At 40.5% G+C, this 16,871-nt stretch overlaps 1 protein-coding gene across 2 annotated transcripts in view; it reads right to left on the minus strand.

Moving 5' to 3' along the window:
• Window positions 1-6,667: 6,667 nt before the first annotated feature.
• The window catches only part of KIAA1755 (KIAA1755 ortholog), a 54,332-nt gene continuing 44,128 nt past the window's right edge, over window positions 6,668-16,871 (minus strand). Inside the window, exons 14-20 of one of the 2 annotated variants that reach the window (XM_063455998.1) lie at window positions 16,712-16,801; window positions 15,935-16,153; window positions 11,933-12,103; window positions 9,733-9,910; window positions 8,915-9,031; window positions 8,521-8,766; window positions 6,668-6,944 (exon numbers count right to left, since the gene is read on the minus strand). In XM_063455998.1, coding sequence (XP_063312068.1) covers window positions 6,790-6,944; window positions 8,521-8,766; window positions 8,915-9,031; window positions 9,733-9,910; window positions 11,933-12,103; window positions 15,935-16,153; window positions 16,712-16,801 — 1,176 coding nt within the window. In that variant the 3' untranslated portion in view covers window positions 6,668-6,789. Of the gene's footprint in view, window positions 6,945-8,520; window positions 8,767-8,914; window positions 9,032-9,732; window positions 9,911-11,932; window positions 12,104-15,934; window positions 16,157-16,711; window positions 16,802-16,871 lie in introns of both variants that reach the window. The other variant, XM_063455997.1, reaches the window with a different exon arrangement.

The following is a 16,871-nucleotide window of genomic DNA, read 5'->3' on the forward strand; positions in this document are numbered from 1 at the left end:
GTCGAGATTACCGACAAACTACAGCTAGCCTGGGACAGATCCGATCGTTGTGTTCTCCTACATTTGGACAATATCTCGGCAACCGACTACACAAAACACCTGGACAGAGTCTGGTATCGGACTCTAATACTATCGGAGGACATTTACCATTTCTAAATTACACGCAAGGTTACCCTATGACTAGGGTTCCCTCAGAAGATTACCTATATCATGAACTGGGTTTCGTGACAACGGGACTCCTTGGTCACCATCGCATCACGGAGATCTGGGTGACACGCACCTCGCCACTACAGCAGAATTGAAGGGGCTCCCGATGCTATTGACTCCATTCTGGGCTATCCACTGCCCTTCCGCTGTCTCCCATTTTACGGACAACCCACAAGATACCATCGGAGACTTTGGCGGCTCATACTCCACGACAGGACTTTTCGTATGCTGTGAGGCGTCATACGCTCCAGAACCAGTATCGGAATACACTCGGTTATGGGTCTTAGTTGTGGTTCTCTCTATTCCTACGGGTTTGTCCTAGGGATTTGGATATTCACTCCAACTAACCCTCGAGGAATCTCACAATCGAGACAGCCTCTCTCTCTCCCTTTGTATGCTATACCTTTCACACCAGTTATGGCCACCACCTTACCGAGTGGGCACGTTGACCATTGCTCATATGGTTGCGGTGATCGATTGGTTATCAGTCATTCGAGTCATGGATGCGTCTTAGCCATCCACGACGCATCTTCCTTCGCCGATGTTCATTGGCCGAGTCACGAGAAGAGAATTTCAGGGTGTTCTACTTCCTCGGACTCTTCACACATCCTGTGTTGTTCCATAGCGTTAAAAATGCAAAATATGAAGCCTCCTGTCCTGTTATAAAATTGTAGATTATGCTAGCGCAGTGTACCTATAATCTTAATTTTATTAAGGACAGGAGGCGAGTATTTTCCCACCCTGCTTTTTCCCTCCCTAATTATCATTCCTTGGGTTGTACTTCAATAAAAGATTTGAATTCAGGGGGTGTGGTTATCTCTTTATTATGTGGTTTATTTCATATCACATCTTGAAATTACGACTGCTATCTGTTATGATTTCCTAATACATACAATTTGACTATATTAATGTCTCTCATAGCTACCTATTTCGGTTAAAATATTCTTGTCTCATCTGATAAATTCCTTTTACGTAAAGTACTACGGAATAAACTGGCGTTTTATAAACAGTAATATTGATTATGCTAATAATAATAATAATGAGGACAAACAGTTCATTTCCAAATCCCTTTCACGTCTTTTGTTTCTTTTCAGTTTGATTCTTCTTCATGGATCAATATATGGGATCGTCTTTGAACTCTACGACAATCTTCCAGTCGGGATTTGGATCATTTACAGTCTGATTCTTCGTCGTTATCATTATTTATTGTAATAGCAGGATATGTTTATGATTATCTCGCACCAAAGAAAGAGGAAATGATGCAAGAGGAAGGGCCTTTTATACCCTATGGCAATGTTTTTTTTTTTTCACTAAACTTTATTGTTAAACCTGTGCTGCTGGAGTTTTAGTAAAGAAAGATTATGCAAAATACTCGCCTCCTGTCCTTAATAAAATTAAGATTATAGGTACACTGCGCTAGCATAATCTACAATTGGTCACATGTTGCATCCTGCTGAGATCCAAAGTATTAGCGGGAGTTACTGGGTATGCCTGAGAAAGCTGTGCTTCTTGCTGCTGTGATGGTACAAAACACACTGGGAAGATGCAACATAGATAGAGATTTAACCTAATTGGAGGTCCTGTGCTCTAATACATTCCATATTGAAAAAGGCATTTCGGTTTTTTACTCCCTGCTTTTGAATGCTGCTCCGGAGGCTCTCCCCAGGTTTGTCTCTCATTGGAAGGGCAAACTTGGGGTGGTCCACACGGTCTTCACTAGGGCCAGAATGGGGAAAAAATTTAGCTCTGGAATTTTTTTCAATCACAGCACCCCATTGGGAAGGGAGCGGGAACAGTGGGAGGGGTTGTTGGGTCCTCACCAATGACAAGCACACCCTTCCTCAAAGTGAGCAAGATGGTCCCAGGATAGTCCGTACACAGAGCTCTTGCATGAGAGAAAGGCCCTGTATTTATTCTGCACAACACAAGCAAATGTAATGACTTGCTTTTGCTGCATTTGCTTGTGACTTGTCTATGGTGTCTCCATAAATGGGAAACTAGAGGATAAAAGGGCCAGGAAAGTGTATTGTGCATTTGGGATTGTAAACCAGTGGTCCGGTAGTATTGAGTGACTCTAGCCTGCAACTTCTCCGGCTGCAGGTTGAGTTCACTCCTTTTGCGAGCTTCTGCACTGTGTCAGAGGTTTGTAACTGCACCGCTTGCTGGAGGAATATTCACCTCCCAGGTCCTCCTTCCCTCTCCCCTCATTGTCTGCAGTAAAGTGCCAGTGGGATCTTTGATCTCCCCACCAGCCCATTAAAACACACAGGAAGGCCAGCGCATGCATAGAACCAGCTCTGCATGGGCCGGCAGCGGAAATCCTTTGATCTCCAATGTCGGCTTTGGCCCATGGCCATCATTTGCCCAGTTTGTCTAATGGCCATTTTGGGCCTGATCCTCAATGAGAAACAATAGGAGAAAATGTATATTTTACACACCATAGCTCCTTAGCTTCAAGTATCAGGAATTTAGTTATAAGTGGCTCACTAATGGGTGCAGAACCCCTGAAGCTTTGTTTCTGATCTTTTACAGGGTTTTGGACCTTGTTGAGGGTGCTTGGAATCAGTACCAGCCTACACATCGGGTGGTCTTGCATTGACATAACACCATATTGGAAAATGATCCATTCTAATATTATCGAGATTGTTTTCTCTTTTCATCTTTTACCAAAGCTTCTACATTATCCTATGATTCCTCTGTAGAAATAGAAGTCCCTAGCTAAGCACTTACTGACTGCAGCAAAGTCATTGATCATCACAACTATGGGAAAAACGCTGGCTCCTACTCTCCAGCAATGGATTGCAAGGATGGAGAAATTGTATGCGATGGAATTCAATGGAAAGAAGGGGGAACCAAGTTAATTGTAATCTTAATTACAAATTAATGTAATCTTAAATAATATGCCTTTTTTCCCCTCTCTCTCCCTCCCTCGCCTCCATGCCCCCCAACTGGCTCTCTTTCCTCTAATCCCACAATCCTTACCGATACCTTGTACTTGTTGTAGGTGTCACCGATCGGCAACAGCAGACACAAAGTTAGGATACTCATATTATAACTATCTTGCTGATTGATTAATACAACATTTTTGCAATAGTAGTCCCACGCTGGTCGATTGAATTATTTTGATGCTTATGTTTCCCATATACTATTTGTTGTTCATACTCTAAAATTTAAGGTAATTTAGGTGACTATAGTGTTCCTTTAAAACTAAAATCTCAAAATAATTCAAAATAGAAGATTATTTCCAATTTAGCTATTCAGGTCTAAAATATGACTAGTCATGAGCTATGGACTGTTTAATAAATATAAAGTATGTGTGTTTCAAAGTAGGAAGAACTACAATACAGTTGCTAATATGTGCATCATGGGAACATAAGTCCTACAAAGCCCGGAGTGCCAACAGGCAGTACAGTAATTAAGAATCTCCTGAGGAAGCCGGATTAATGGCGAAACGCATTGTGCCCTGTTGAAGAGAACCCGGAGATTAGATATAAGGAGTCTTTTCTTGAACGTTTTATGCACTTTTTACATTTGCACTTTAATTCTGTGCTGTGAATAGTGTGCTGGGAAGGGAAAGTTGGTGTCAGCTACTTTTTAAGCAGACATTTGGAGCATCTTATACTACACTTTACTTGATTTAATCTGCACTTTAGCACTTGCACTTTGTAAGTAAGCTACTAGCCATAAGGGTTTAAAGCCTAGCCAGGCTTCATATTGCTAATTGCACACTTGTGTTTTGTGTCAATTTTCAATATATTTATTTTAACTTTTATTTTCAATAAAGTGTACATTATTTTTTTAATTGTTTTTTCAGTTTTCTCTCTAATTTGAGATATTCTATACGAAGTTGGTAAATATTAGTGGCTGTGGCGCCCTGTTATTTTGTAACGATAGATTCTATCTTTACATTGTGTTTTCATGTTTATAAAAGGTTAGTAGTGACCTTTAGACAGAGGTTTCCCTGCACTTAACCATCATCACTCACTCCACCCATCCACTTTACGTAGTTTTTTAGTACTGTAATTAATACTCAAGGGGATAATTCTTTGGTTGCTATGCAAGGAATATGTATTTATTCATGGTGAGTCTTAGAACACGGACCCGATAGTATTGGCCTACTTACTGAGCATCATGGGATATGTTGTTTGGTTATCTTGTTCGGTGTATGAAAAGGCAGGTAACTTCAGAGCCTTTGTTTCTCATGATATGCCGTCCTGTGATAGATTGAAGCTTTGCATGGGGCCTTCGTTCATGAATCTATGGAGCATTTCTCTTGGCCCACACCCACATTGATTCACCTAGCTAAAATGGATATTATTACAAATGATGATGGCCTTCACTGTTGACCAGTATGGCACTCGTGCACTGGGTAACGAGGTATTTTGGCAATTTAATTAGAACTGTATATATAACTGGAAGATCTTCAGTTGAGCCTGGGTTCTGGAGCTCATATTGCAGTTCCACCAGAAGAATTCACCAACTCTTCACAGACTTAAAGGGACACTATAGTCACCAAAACAACTTTAGCTTAAGGAAGCAGTTTTATTGCATAGATCATGATCCTGCAATCTCACTGGTCACTGCAGTCTATTGATCCTGCAGTCTCACTGCTCTGCAATTTAGGAGTTAAATCCCTTTTGTTTCTGTCTATGACGCCCTAATCACACCTCCCCTGGCTGTGACTCACACACCATGCATGAAAAAAAAATGGTTTTACTTTAAATTAGATTTAACTTACTTTAAAAGTTCTGATTGTCTGCTCTCGAAAGTGAACTTTAATCATACACAGTGTGGGGTCTAGCAAACTATCAACAGTGCAGGGGATAACACATTTTAAATTAAAAAGAATTTGCAATGAAGGAAGTGTAAACATTAACTGACTCTTTACAGGAAGTGTTTAAGAAGGCTGTGCAAGTCACATGCAGGGAGGTGTGACTAGGGTGCATAAATAAAGTGATTTAACTCCTAAATGGCAGAGAATTGAGCAGCGACACTGCAGGGAAATTATCTATACACCAAAACTGCTTTAATAAGCTAAAGTTGTTTTAGTGACTATAGTGTCCCTTTAAATAATAAACTCAGCAGTATCCATGATGCAGAATTCGGATGAGGAGCAGAAAGTTGTGTCTGATATCTGTTAATCGAATAACAGCTATGCCTTTTAACTCAAATGAACTCACCAACTATTCCCTTAATGTGCAACAAAACAAGAAAAAGTTCCACAAAAACTGATGGCAGTCTCTTTTTTCTTCTATTTTTTTTAGGAAATAAATGACATGCAGTTAAATGTTTTTTGGCAGCTGATGAAACGGCTTACACAGACAGTAGCTGATATAAATTGCAGGCATCTGCATCCCCATCTGTTTACAAATAGAATCCGGAAAAGTGAAAAATCATTAAAACGTTGAGTAACTGCTTCTCCGTAACAAGGTAAAATCTGTAATTTTTTTTCTGTTGGGGGAAAAAAACAAAACACGTCAATATACCCAAAAAGGGTTATTAAGACAACAAGGTGAACAGATAAACGGCTCAGCAGTAGTAAAAGACCTGGGAATGAGCGAAGTCCTGAGTATATCTGTCATTGGGACTGTTGTGAATGGCTAGTACAGTAAATGGGAATGAACAAGGATGGATTGTAGATAAGAAATATACGACAGGCAGAGACTACATACAGTGTGCCTCTGGAATGTGTGTAAAGTTTTATAGAAGGAGAACGTGTATAACAAGAGTATACAAGGTGTATCAAGTGTAGTGTTCAGTTTGAAAGCCGTGTAGAACATGGGACAGAAGTAGTGTGTGGATTCAGCTCTAAAGCAGGGAAGGTGTGTGGAATTCAAAAAGTCAGCACTTGGAACTCTGCGTAGAATTCAGGAGGGTATCTGTGTAGATCAGTGGTGCCCAAAAGGTAGATCCCCAGAGGTTGTAAAAATACAAATCCCGTGATACTTTGCATTCCTTTAGAATGCTTTAGAATGACAAAGCATCACACAACATCTGGGGATCTACCTTTTGAGCATCCGTGGTGTAGATCATAGGACAGATGGAATGTGGAACTCGTATCATTCAAGATTTAAAGAACAGAGCAGGGAATGGTAGAACATAGAAGCATAGTTAATTTGCAGAGTTCAGAATGAAAAATACACAGGACTCAGCAGGAAACCCAAGTAAGACATAGCAGGGTATGTGCCTGCAGTTCAGGACTGAAGCCTTTACAGCCAGAACAGCATTTACATTACAGGGATAAGCTGCCAGTGCCAAATATGTCTTGAGAAAAGGTATTTCGATATTAGGAAGCTGCAAATGTAGGAATAATGGTGAGCAGTCATACAGAAGTCTTAAAAATAAATCAAAGGAAAGCTTTGTAGGCCATACTGTTAAATTGTGTAGGAAGAGACGGTGAAAATTGTTCAGTGTAGCATTGGCTGTCTACATACCACTGGAACATTTACTAAAGATCAGCTTAAATGAAACATTTTTATTAATATTTTACATATTTAAAACCTGTGCGGGTTCATCGATCTAAATAAGCTACAACATATATTACGGAACAATATCTTCTGACGGCATTGTGTATCTTTTCTTTCACGGGATGCTGTTTCCTGATGGCTTGTCTCCTATCTGCAGGGCGGGCCAGTGTTCCGCAGGGTAACACATGTTTAGATGTCCTAAGGGCTGGTGACACGGGTCGGAGGAGTTGTATCCGTTGACACTCCCCTCTGATGAGCCAGAACTAGCGCCTGGAAGACAGATAAACAAACAAAAGGAAGAAGTAGGATTAAGAAATGTTTTTAAAAATATTAAGTGTTTGAGAAGTAATGACAGATTATAGAGGAAGGGAAAGGAGAGAGTGAAAATGTGAGTTGCACAATGTGATTATAGATAGGAAATATTATAAAACAGGTGCACATATCCCTACATTATGAATACACGTGCATTAGAGAAGTCATCCAGCAAGGATGAAGAAGCTCTGTATCCTCAAAATATGGTGCTGTACATTAAAGGGGACTTCTCTGGTAATTACACCATTGAATAAAACAATGAAAATAACCTATAGATTGTGTTAACCTTTTACTAAAATTATGTATTAAAACTTTAACAAATGACATCACTATCCAGTTGATTTTTAAACCCTTTAAATTGCACACTGTTAGATATATAATATACATCGTTAAAATGTTGAAATTGAAATAATGAACACATGCGTACAATAGATCATTTTCAATATCACATGAGCACAGTGTCATTTCAGTGAGCCTTCCAAAGGCATTTAGGTTTATGGAATTTCTTGAACTATTCATTCCCTTAAACTCCTTCATTCCAAGCCAGGCAGCGCATGACTGAAAACTATATTTGCTGCCACCCACAGTGCATGGAGTACTTTAAAGGACCAGGGAAACAAACTTGTTTAAAACCCCTTCAGCCACTTACCTTTATCCAGCTCCGGGCTCCCTCGGCGCTGGTGATTTCTCCTCCCCCTCCGTCGTCAGCTCCCAAGTGGAGCTGAAAGCGCATGCGTGGCCAGAGCCGAATGCGCATATGCGGCCGGAGCTGCGCCCGCATTCAAACCGCCATAGGAAAGCATTACTCGATTTTCGCATTGAGCATCGCGGAAGCGCCTCTAGCGGCTGTCAGGAAGACTGCCACTAGAGGCTGGATTAACCCTGCAATGTAAACATAGCAGTTTCTCGCTGCAGTTTATAGCTGCAGGGTTAAAACCTGGGGGACATGGCACCCAGACCACTTCATTGAGCTGAAGTGGTCTGGGTGACTATAGTGATCCTTTAAGTGTATTATATCACCATTGGCAAGCTTACTTGAGACTGCTGAATGTGGCAGTGCATATGGAGAAGAAGATGTAAATTGTCCAAATACACCATTTATATTTTAATATATTTATTGAGCTAGTAAAGTTACTTGCAAATGAATGCATCAAAAATATTTACATTTGATTTCCTTTTTATATCTCTACCCGATATATTGTTATATAAGATTGAACAATACTGTTCTTTTTTATTTTAACCAAGTCTGTGTTTCGTACTGTTCTGCATCATTAAGAACCCATGAGACTCTATCCAGGTTACCAGTTTGGGACCACCCCTTCATTCTTCACATGGGAATGGTTAATAGGGTCAAGCAATTCATGGTTTCGGGACCCCTGTCTAACCCTTGGGGCCTTAAGCAGCTGCCTAGGGATGCCTTAAGGCTAATCCTGCTCTGGTCTACATTGTTCACAAAGATGCCGTGCTTAGTATTCCTAGACAAATATGTGTATTAGACAGGCACATCCTAATCAGCAGCAGCCGGTAAACTCACTCAGGAAGATGCGGTTCTCTCTCTCCTGGGGTGGTTCTGTCCTGCAGCACCGCCAGGGTGTCTCCGATCCAGGGTAATTGAGGTAGGGGCTTAGTGAGCCACGTCCAGATGAGGTGGATGAACAGCCTCCAAGGGAAACCGCGCTGCTGGCACTGCTCCGAGAGCCTACAGACATAGAGCGCAGCGGCGGAGGCGGTGACATTTGATAAGGTAGAACAACCAGAGAGGAAGGATGAAGATTCTCATCTAGAAATATATGGGCGAGAAGAGTGGCATTACTTAGAGGCAACACGCACATCCCTGAGCAAGGACACACACTTTAGCAGCAGACACGTAATCTCTGCAACGCTCTGCACAATGGCACACACAAATACACATCTGCTAGTGGCAATACCTCCTTCTCCAGTCGGACCATGGACAGCTCTACTGCTAATGGCAGCATCACTCGGCTGGATGTCAGTGAAAGGTTTGCACCCAAGTCCAGAGAATGCTCGTTCCTGTTTTCGTTGTTCTATTGAGCAACAATGTAAGTTAAAATGTTACTATACACAATGGTGAGAGAACACAGTCATTGAATAATATTAGTGCATGTATAAAATGTCCCCATATACCTATATCTACTAGCTTTAACAAATGAAGGCCTCAGGAAAGCATTGGATTGGCTAAAAATCAGCCATTTTGTTGATGTCACAAAGGTGGAGGAGCCAGTACCAGCGGACCCGCGCGGTGCTGGAAATAAGGTGAGTTTTAAACTTTTATAGGGGGGCAAAGAGGGGGGGGGGGGCAAGCCACCTAAGTGGTGGGTTTAGCACTATAGGGTCAGGAATACATGTTTGTATTCCTGACCCTATAGTGATCCTTTAATATTGTTGGATAAGCTTTACAAAAAATTAAATATTTTTGGATAAACATTTACTTTTTTAATTCTAAAGATATTAAAATTTAAAAATATATATATATAACAAAATATTATAAACTTAATAAAATTGCATCATTTTAAAAGTGTATCCAAAAATATTAAATCATTTTGAAAGCGTATCCAACAATATTAAATCAAGGCAAAGGTTCTTTGTTCAAAGAATGTCCTGTCTCACAATGATACGTGAGTGGTGAAATCACTACAGATAAGATTACTCTATACAGGTCCACCTGGAACTCTGTTTAACCTTTGGGCTCTATCCGGCTAAGTACAAGTGGTTGATGTGACATTACCTCTGTTTTTGATGGCCTGATCCCATAAGATTTTTTCCAAGTCCTTGGTCCATGCTTCTTTAATCTCTGCTGTTGGTGCCTGCAGTGTGTAGGTGTCTTCCAGCTTCCTTCTGCGGAACCAGATCTCAAAGCAGAGTCCGCTGCCCCCCAAAGTGTGAGTGAGACCGATCTCTGAAGTCTGGACATAGTCAGATAATTGTTTTAGTTTTACAAGTAATAAAAATGCTTACACATAAATTAATATATTAGAAAAAAAAATATTGAGAATGAGAATAAAAGTGTAAAAATACAATTGTGTATTTGCCCTTCGTGTGCAATTATGTATCCTGGGATCATGCATACTGTTTGGTTGTAATAGGTGGTAATCTTGTAACAATCCTAAAAGATGATGATTACTAGTTCGAAGGCTGGACATCAAAGTATTAGACTCCATTTAAACATACTTAAAGGGACAACCTAAGAAACAGAACCACGTCTTAATGTAGTGTTCTGTTGTGCAAATATCCAGTCCCTGGGGTCAAACATTGTGTAGTGGTGTCATATCTGAGAAGTAATAACATTTTGCCCGTTACTGCATCTGTAGTCGCTGTCTAGCATACAGCCATTAGACCATTTCCCCCTTAGTCTAGTTTTTCGAACGCACAAAGTGTTGATGCCAAATGTTGCTTTTGAACTTTTCAGGAAGCTTGCTGTAAGTGCGTCTGCATTGTTCTAAAGTCTCCCCACAGAATTGTGTGCAATTCTTTGACAGTCAGGTTGGCAGGCATGAACGGCAGACTGAGCCATCACTCAGTGTTTAAAACGCACAGTGCACACGTACAGCATTGCACTCATGAAGCCCAGGGAACAAAGCTAAGTGGAGTGGGCCTTGACTTAGCTAGGAGGCAGGCATATGGATAGGGGTAGTGACTAAGTTTAATTTGGTTAGGGGTTGGCCTAGAGCCATATAAATAGTGGCTATTTTAGGGAGAATCCATTTTGATTTAAATTTCCTCTTACGTATTGTTGCTCTCCCTCCCTGTTTATTGTGGGGTTTTTTTGGTATGTCTATCCCTAGTTTGGTCACAGCAGAGGGGGATGGATAGGAAAATTGGGGGCAGGTTGGCTTGGTAAGTGGGGGAAGTTCAAGTTCAGGAGAATTAGTTATGTTTGCATTGGTTTGGTAGGTTCGAGCTCGTCGGTAGCTGGGTGTGTTTGGGTATCTCGGTATACCCCTACAAGTGGAAAACGATGCCCTTGGTGACTGTGGTAACTGTTTGTGTTTTTTATGTACGACATTATTTTAATATGTTGCTGTTATTTATATGGGGGTCATTGTCTGTAAATGTTTTACATTGAAATCTGCTGGGCTTCAATGTCTTTAAGGGTGTTTGACTTTGACCGCTTATTTAAATGTATTAATAAAAATTATTATTAAAAAAAGTTGTGATATTTTCCCAAGACATTATTGGTGTCCATGTTTAATTGGTGGGTGGGTTTTTATGGGGTTTATTAGGAATATGCTTAGGGGACGACTATGGACATGTCAAGCATTTCCTTGGATAACAGCCATCAAGCATGATAACTTTAAAGTAGGTGAATTGGGCCGCTGTGAAGAGACTGGGCCAGTGCTGGGAAAAAAATGAAAGTTTAAGCATAATTTGTAAAAAAAATTAAAAAATGTTCCTTTAACAAGGGTATTTCAATGCCCTGTGTCAATGAGTGAAGATCTTGAATAGGAGGGATATGGTTTTAGGTAGGTCAGCACAATGCACATCATTAGATATTGTTAAAGGGTACTAATCACTAAACTTTGAATTCTAGATAACTTAAAATTATTTGCAAATTTAGGCCAAAATAGCAGAGCTTTTAAAAAAATCTCCAATGCAACCCCGAACCTTGTATGAATTCAATGTAAGCCAATTTTATTACATTTTGAAAGTGAGTGCATGTGTCTTGTATTGGGTTTGTTTGATTGTCTGGCAGTATGTATGTGTGTGCCTGTTACAGTGTATCTGTATGTCTGAGAAGTGTGTCTGTATAACTGGCAAGGAGTATTCTTTTGTGTGTGTGTGTTTGTCTGTGTGTGTGTGTATGTGAGCATATATCTATGTGTCTGGGGACATTTGTTGAGGGAAAGGCGACAGTTGATCTGTAATGGGGCCCCAAGAGTTCTGTTGGCAACTTTGGGCAAAACATGCTCGGCCCTTGGCCTCAATACCTTGAAGGACTGTTTGTAAACATAGATCTCACTTCCCGAGGGACTTTTTTTTGTTTTGCTGAAAAGAACCAGGTCTTCGAACAGAAAGACTCTTCTCAAACATTTCCTCTTCCTGTAGGAAATCATGAACTCTCCTTGGTGCAGTAACCGGCCTTGCTCCTTCAGGTTCACCTGTGGGGAAAAGATAAGAAGTACCATCATGGACTGTCCTGTTCATTCAGCTGCTCATTTGATCTCATCTGCCATTAAAGGGAAACTATAGAGAGGAATTAATGCCCCGCTATTTTTAGATGCATTATAAAGATAATACATTTAAAGAAATATGCAAAATAAAAAATACATACCTTCAATGTGTCCTGCAGATGCACTGTTTAGTCTAACTGCATTCAGCTATAAGCAAACCTCATCACCAAAATATACTCCACCTACTTTCTTTTGTGGTTTTAATAGTAAACAACAATTAAAAATTAAAACAAGTTAAACGTATTACCAGTACAAAGTGATAGCGTAGCGATATTAAAGAGGCAGGTTGAAGCACCAAAATCAGTGCAATGTAGTGGTTATAGTGCTAGTACGCGATGGGCACTGTCCATTGGTTCAGGGTCAAACCAAGCACCCGGAGACCGCCATTTTGCTAATATGGAATTTACACGTCTTCATTAGCAATATAACTTTCATCAATTTTAGATTTGGACAGCTATACCAAGCTGAGCATAACCAGCAACAGGACAAAGTATACGAAAACAGCTATAAACAATCCAATAATGCATTCTGATTCATGTTTATATATAACTCTAGGGCTTAGTTCTTATAATAAACTACGGAACTTCCAAAGCATTCCAAAGTTTACGTAGCTTGTCTAACTTTCCCTTAGAAGAAGATCGCAGGGTAATTCACTGAGTGTGATTTATCAGAAATGCAAAGTGAACTTACATTTTTAGGACAAAATAGTCAAATTGGGAAATCGTCTATTTTAACTTTTGGCTCTTTTGACCTATTCACTTTGAATTTACTTTTTGTGTAATGAGGGGATGTTTCTCTTTTCAAAACGAATCCCTTTCTCAAAGCCCTTTTGCTTTGGGGGGGAAAGGGGAAGGGGGGTGAGAACAATCCATTATTCTTCATTGGGCTGGGGAGATGGTGGTAGGAGGCATTAATTATCCCAAATCCCCGGACAACGCGGGTGGCTTGAAAACAATAACTGTCTCCAACATTGGGACTTACCACATTAACCAGAGCCCTTGAGGTACACAGCAACCATATTGGCATTCCTTAATAAAATGCCTCCTTCTCGGTTCATTGAATTCTAATCATGTCATAGCTCTGTTGCTATAGACATTGAGGCCTACAGAGTGCAATTTTTCTATGTTCACACTAAAAATCAATGAGCGGTAGGAAGTAAGATTTCATTAACTGGCCATCATGTCTCATATCTCATCTACTTATAACAGACGGACGCCCGAAGGTTTAAAAAAAAAAAAAATAATAATGTATACATGTATATATAACCTTACAAAGCTGAGACTGTCTTAATCAATCAGTTTGACTATTCTTATATTTATTTATTTGTTTTCTTTTATTATGTTCCAATCAATCTAGACATGTACTTATTCATAAAACTGCCAAGGGTCAAATGTTGTTTTTATATCATTACTATATTAATGTAGATTGCTATAAGGCAATCTGTATTGGCCATTTATCTGCGTCCAGACATCACTAACAAGAAGCTGAGTTGGTGAGATATGGGAATATTGAACGTAGAATTGAAAGGAAAAAAAAAAGAGAAAAAAAAAAAGGGAAGAATATGTGTTTATTTCTCTGAAAACTCACTCAAGCATACAGTGTGTAAGAGAGTGACAGGTGACATGAAATCAGAGACTGATAACTGATTTGCTACCTGTGTCTTATTTTTGTAATGTGTTGCTTTGCCCTGTAGACAGACAGCTGCAGCTTGTACTGACATTTCTCGCCTGGAACCTACGCTGACCTTAAAATCCTCTTCCTTCCCAAGCTGGGCTTTCTCCCTGTGGTAAAAGCTGCTCTTTTCCAGTGGTTTTTCAGCTAATCGTCTACTCTGTCTCTGTCCCTCTGCCATATCTCCGCTGCGCCCCTGTCCGTTGCAGTGTGTCTGTAATTAATCTCACGCCTCTGCCTGTCTCGCTCCGCTGTGTTCTGAGCAGTTATGCCACTGCTCGATTCGTCTCGCTCTCCCTAATGTCCCCCTTCGCATGCTGGTAATCCACTTTACCTCTAATGGCCATAAATGCTTTGACGCTCCTGATATAACATCTTTTTCGCTACATTTCACCGGAAATTTAAAACCTGCCTGTCACCCATCTCTCCTCATCTTTCAAGGGAGAATAAGACTCAAAAGCCTCTTTAACCCCTTCTCTCGGGCGTACAATTTGGCAGCTGTACAGCGCATTTTGTCACCCTAAATCTTTCCTATCCCTAAGGCCACCAGAGGCATCATGGGAAATAACGTTCGTAAGCATCTGCAATGCCAAGGTTAAACATTACTACTTTATAATCTACGATAACTCCAAATTGAGTGGCTCAACAGCATGACAAAATGATAGCTGTCTGGTTAATAAAGTGGTAGAAATTGCAACCCTACATCATCTATAATAATCTGAAAACCTGCTGGCTGAAAAATAAATTATAATTTGGTTTGGCTTTAAAGTGAACCTGCCGTGACTTTTGATAGAGCGTGCAATTTGACCTGTACGTAGTGCTGGTCTCATTGACAGCAAATGTAAAGCACGAGATATACCAGAATCTACTTTAACGAGTGACTAAACGCACTATAAGCACTACATTTAATGGTTATTGTTCAAAGAGGCCACGATAGCAGTCCCCTTCTTTTTTCCCTCTAAAATAATTGTAAAGCGGTTTGACAAAAAAGAGGGCTCACGCCGGCTCCCATTGCGACGACCTCTGCAGCTGCAATGATATTGCAGAAATCACACCTATGCATTATTAAGTTCAATTCCTCTCCGAGGGGGCAATGATAGTCCGACAGTGCTGGTGGTGGGTGGACATATTTGTCTTCACTCAATTCTTAGCATTTTTCAACCATAAAGGGGGCACTTGAGACCCCTAAAGGTTTAGGGCTTAACTGCAAGTCATCCTTGTCTCAGTTCATAAAAGGGCTGATAAAAAATTACACTTAGGAAAACACTCCAAGCAGCCAGGCTGATAGCCACGAGGGCTTCTTGATTCCATCTGCTTGAACAATCATTCAAATGGAAGGGAGAGTTTCCACAGGGAAACCTTAGTCTAATGCTTCTTTATATGAGGCATTCTATAGGGCAGGGAGCATTCTATAGGGCAGAGAGCATTCTATAGGGCAGGAAGCATTCTATAGGGCAGGGAGCATTCTATAGGGCAGAGAGCATTCTGTAGGGCAGGGAGCATTATATAGGGCAGAGAGCATTCAATAGGGCAGGGAGCATTCTGTAGGGCAGAGAGCATTCTATAAGGCAGGGTGCATTCTATTGGGCAGGGGCACTCCAGATCTTATAGACTACAACTCCTATAATGCTCTTATATGGAAAATGTAGTCCATAACGTCTGATGCTGAAGGTTGCCCCTTGCTACAGGGTGTTCGCCACAATTGTTGTATTTGGTTGGTGCATTAGTGGAAATTGCTGCAAATTCGCCAATTTGTTCAAACTGGAAAGACAGACCTGGGCAGAGTCGAGCAACGGTGAGACAGGCCTTGCCATTGGAAAAAAGGTAATTGTTTTTGGCTATATGGGGGGTGCCTGACAAAGATAAGGTTTAGTAAACACTCCAAATGTACAACTGAATACTGTTTTTTCATGTTGGAGTATTTCGTAAACTCAAAGGCTCTAAAAAAGGCTACGTTCCCCACGATGCTAACAATTGTATTAATTATCTGACCCAATATTTCAAGAATACATTTTATTTCATCAATAGGTTCCTTTTGAAATCTATAGCATTAAAGCAAGCCAGTGCAACCCATCACGCCAATCTTACATCACAATCCTGAATAGCGTCCATTGCAAGAAGGTCATTCCCGTGTCGAAGTTGGAAGCGCACAACCTCCCGAGCGGCTTTTAGCTCCTCTGCCCGTGCACTCTGCCCTTTGCATTCCCACTCCATGTCCTGCAGGAGTAGACTGTACTTGCTGATTCGTTGTATGGGTTTCAGAAGGTAGGAGGAGAGGTCCATCTTATCACCCAAATCCTGCTGCTTCTTCTGGGAAGACAAACAAATCATATCATGGGGGAAAATGTATCAAGGCATCGAGTTCTGAAAAATGGTGCAGTCACCGTGGAACCAGTGGAACATTCAGGCACATTCCTTAGGTGACTCTTCCCTTTTGCATCTTTGCACTACTTTTCAGAACATGACACTTTGATTAATCTCCCTGATGTGTATCTCTCTACTTATGCTTGGATAGATTTATTAAGGAAAAAAAAAAGAGAGAGAAAACACTTTTTAAAAATTGTGTCTAATCAGTACAGGATATTTATCAAAGTGTTCTCTTCTAAAAAGTGATCTAAAGTACTATCCATGGGGCAATCACCATGGAAGCTATTGGAACCAGCAGCACCAGAGGTGATGTATCCTCTTCTATATTTCTGCAGAACTTCTTAGAACAGAACATTTAGATATATCTCCTCCAATTACTCATATAGATGCTATATCAGATATTAGGGGACACAGCTTATCAATACCACTTCTGAAACCCAGTATTTTAATTCTGCAGGATGATTACAACTAAACTTCGCTCTGTATTTGTTCTTGTACCTTGAAGAATGTTGCTCCATGGTCCTGCAAGAGCCGGTCTGATTGAGGTTTGTTCTTGCTGTAAAAAGCGTACAGCCCAAATTGTTCCTTCTAGAACAGAATAGACAATCTGAATGTCATTATGCAGCGCACAAAGGCAAAACATTTGTAAATGTTTGTT

Source organism: Pelobates fuscus, chromosome 5 (assembly GCF_036172605.1).
Source record: "Pelobates fuscus isolate aPelFus1 chromosome 5, aPelFus1.pri, whole genome shotgun sequence".
Classification (NCBI taxonomy): Eukaryota; Metazoa; Chordata; class Amphibia; order Anura; family Pelobatidae; genus Pelobates; species Pelobates fuscus.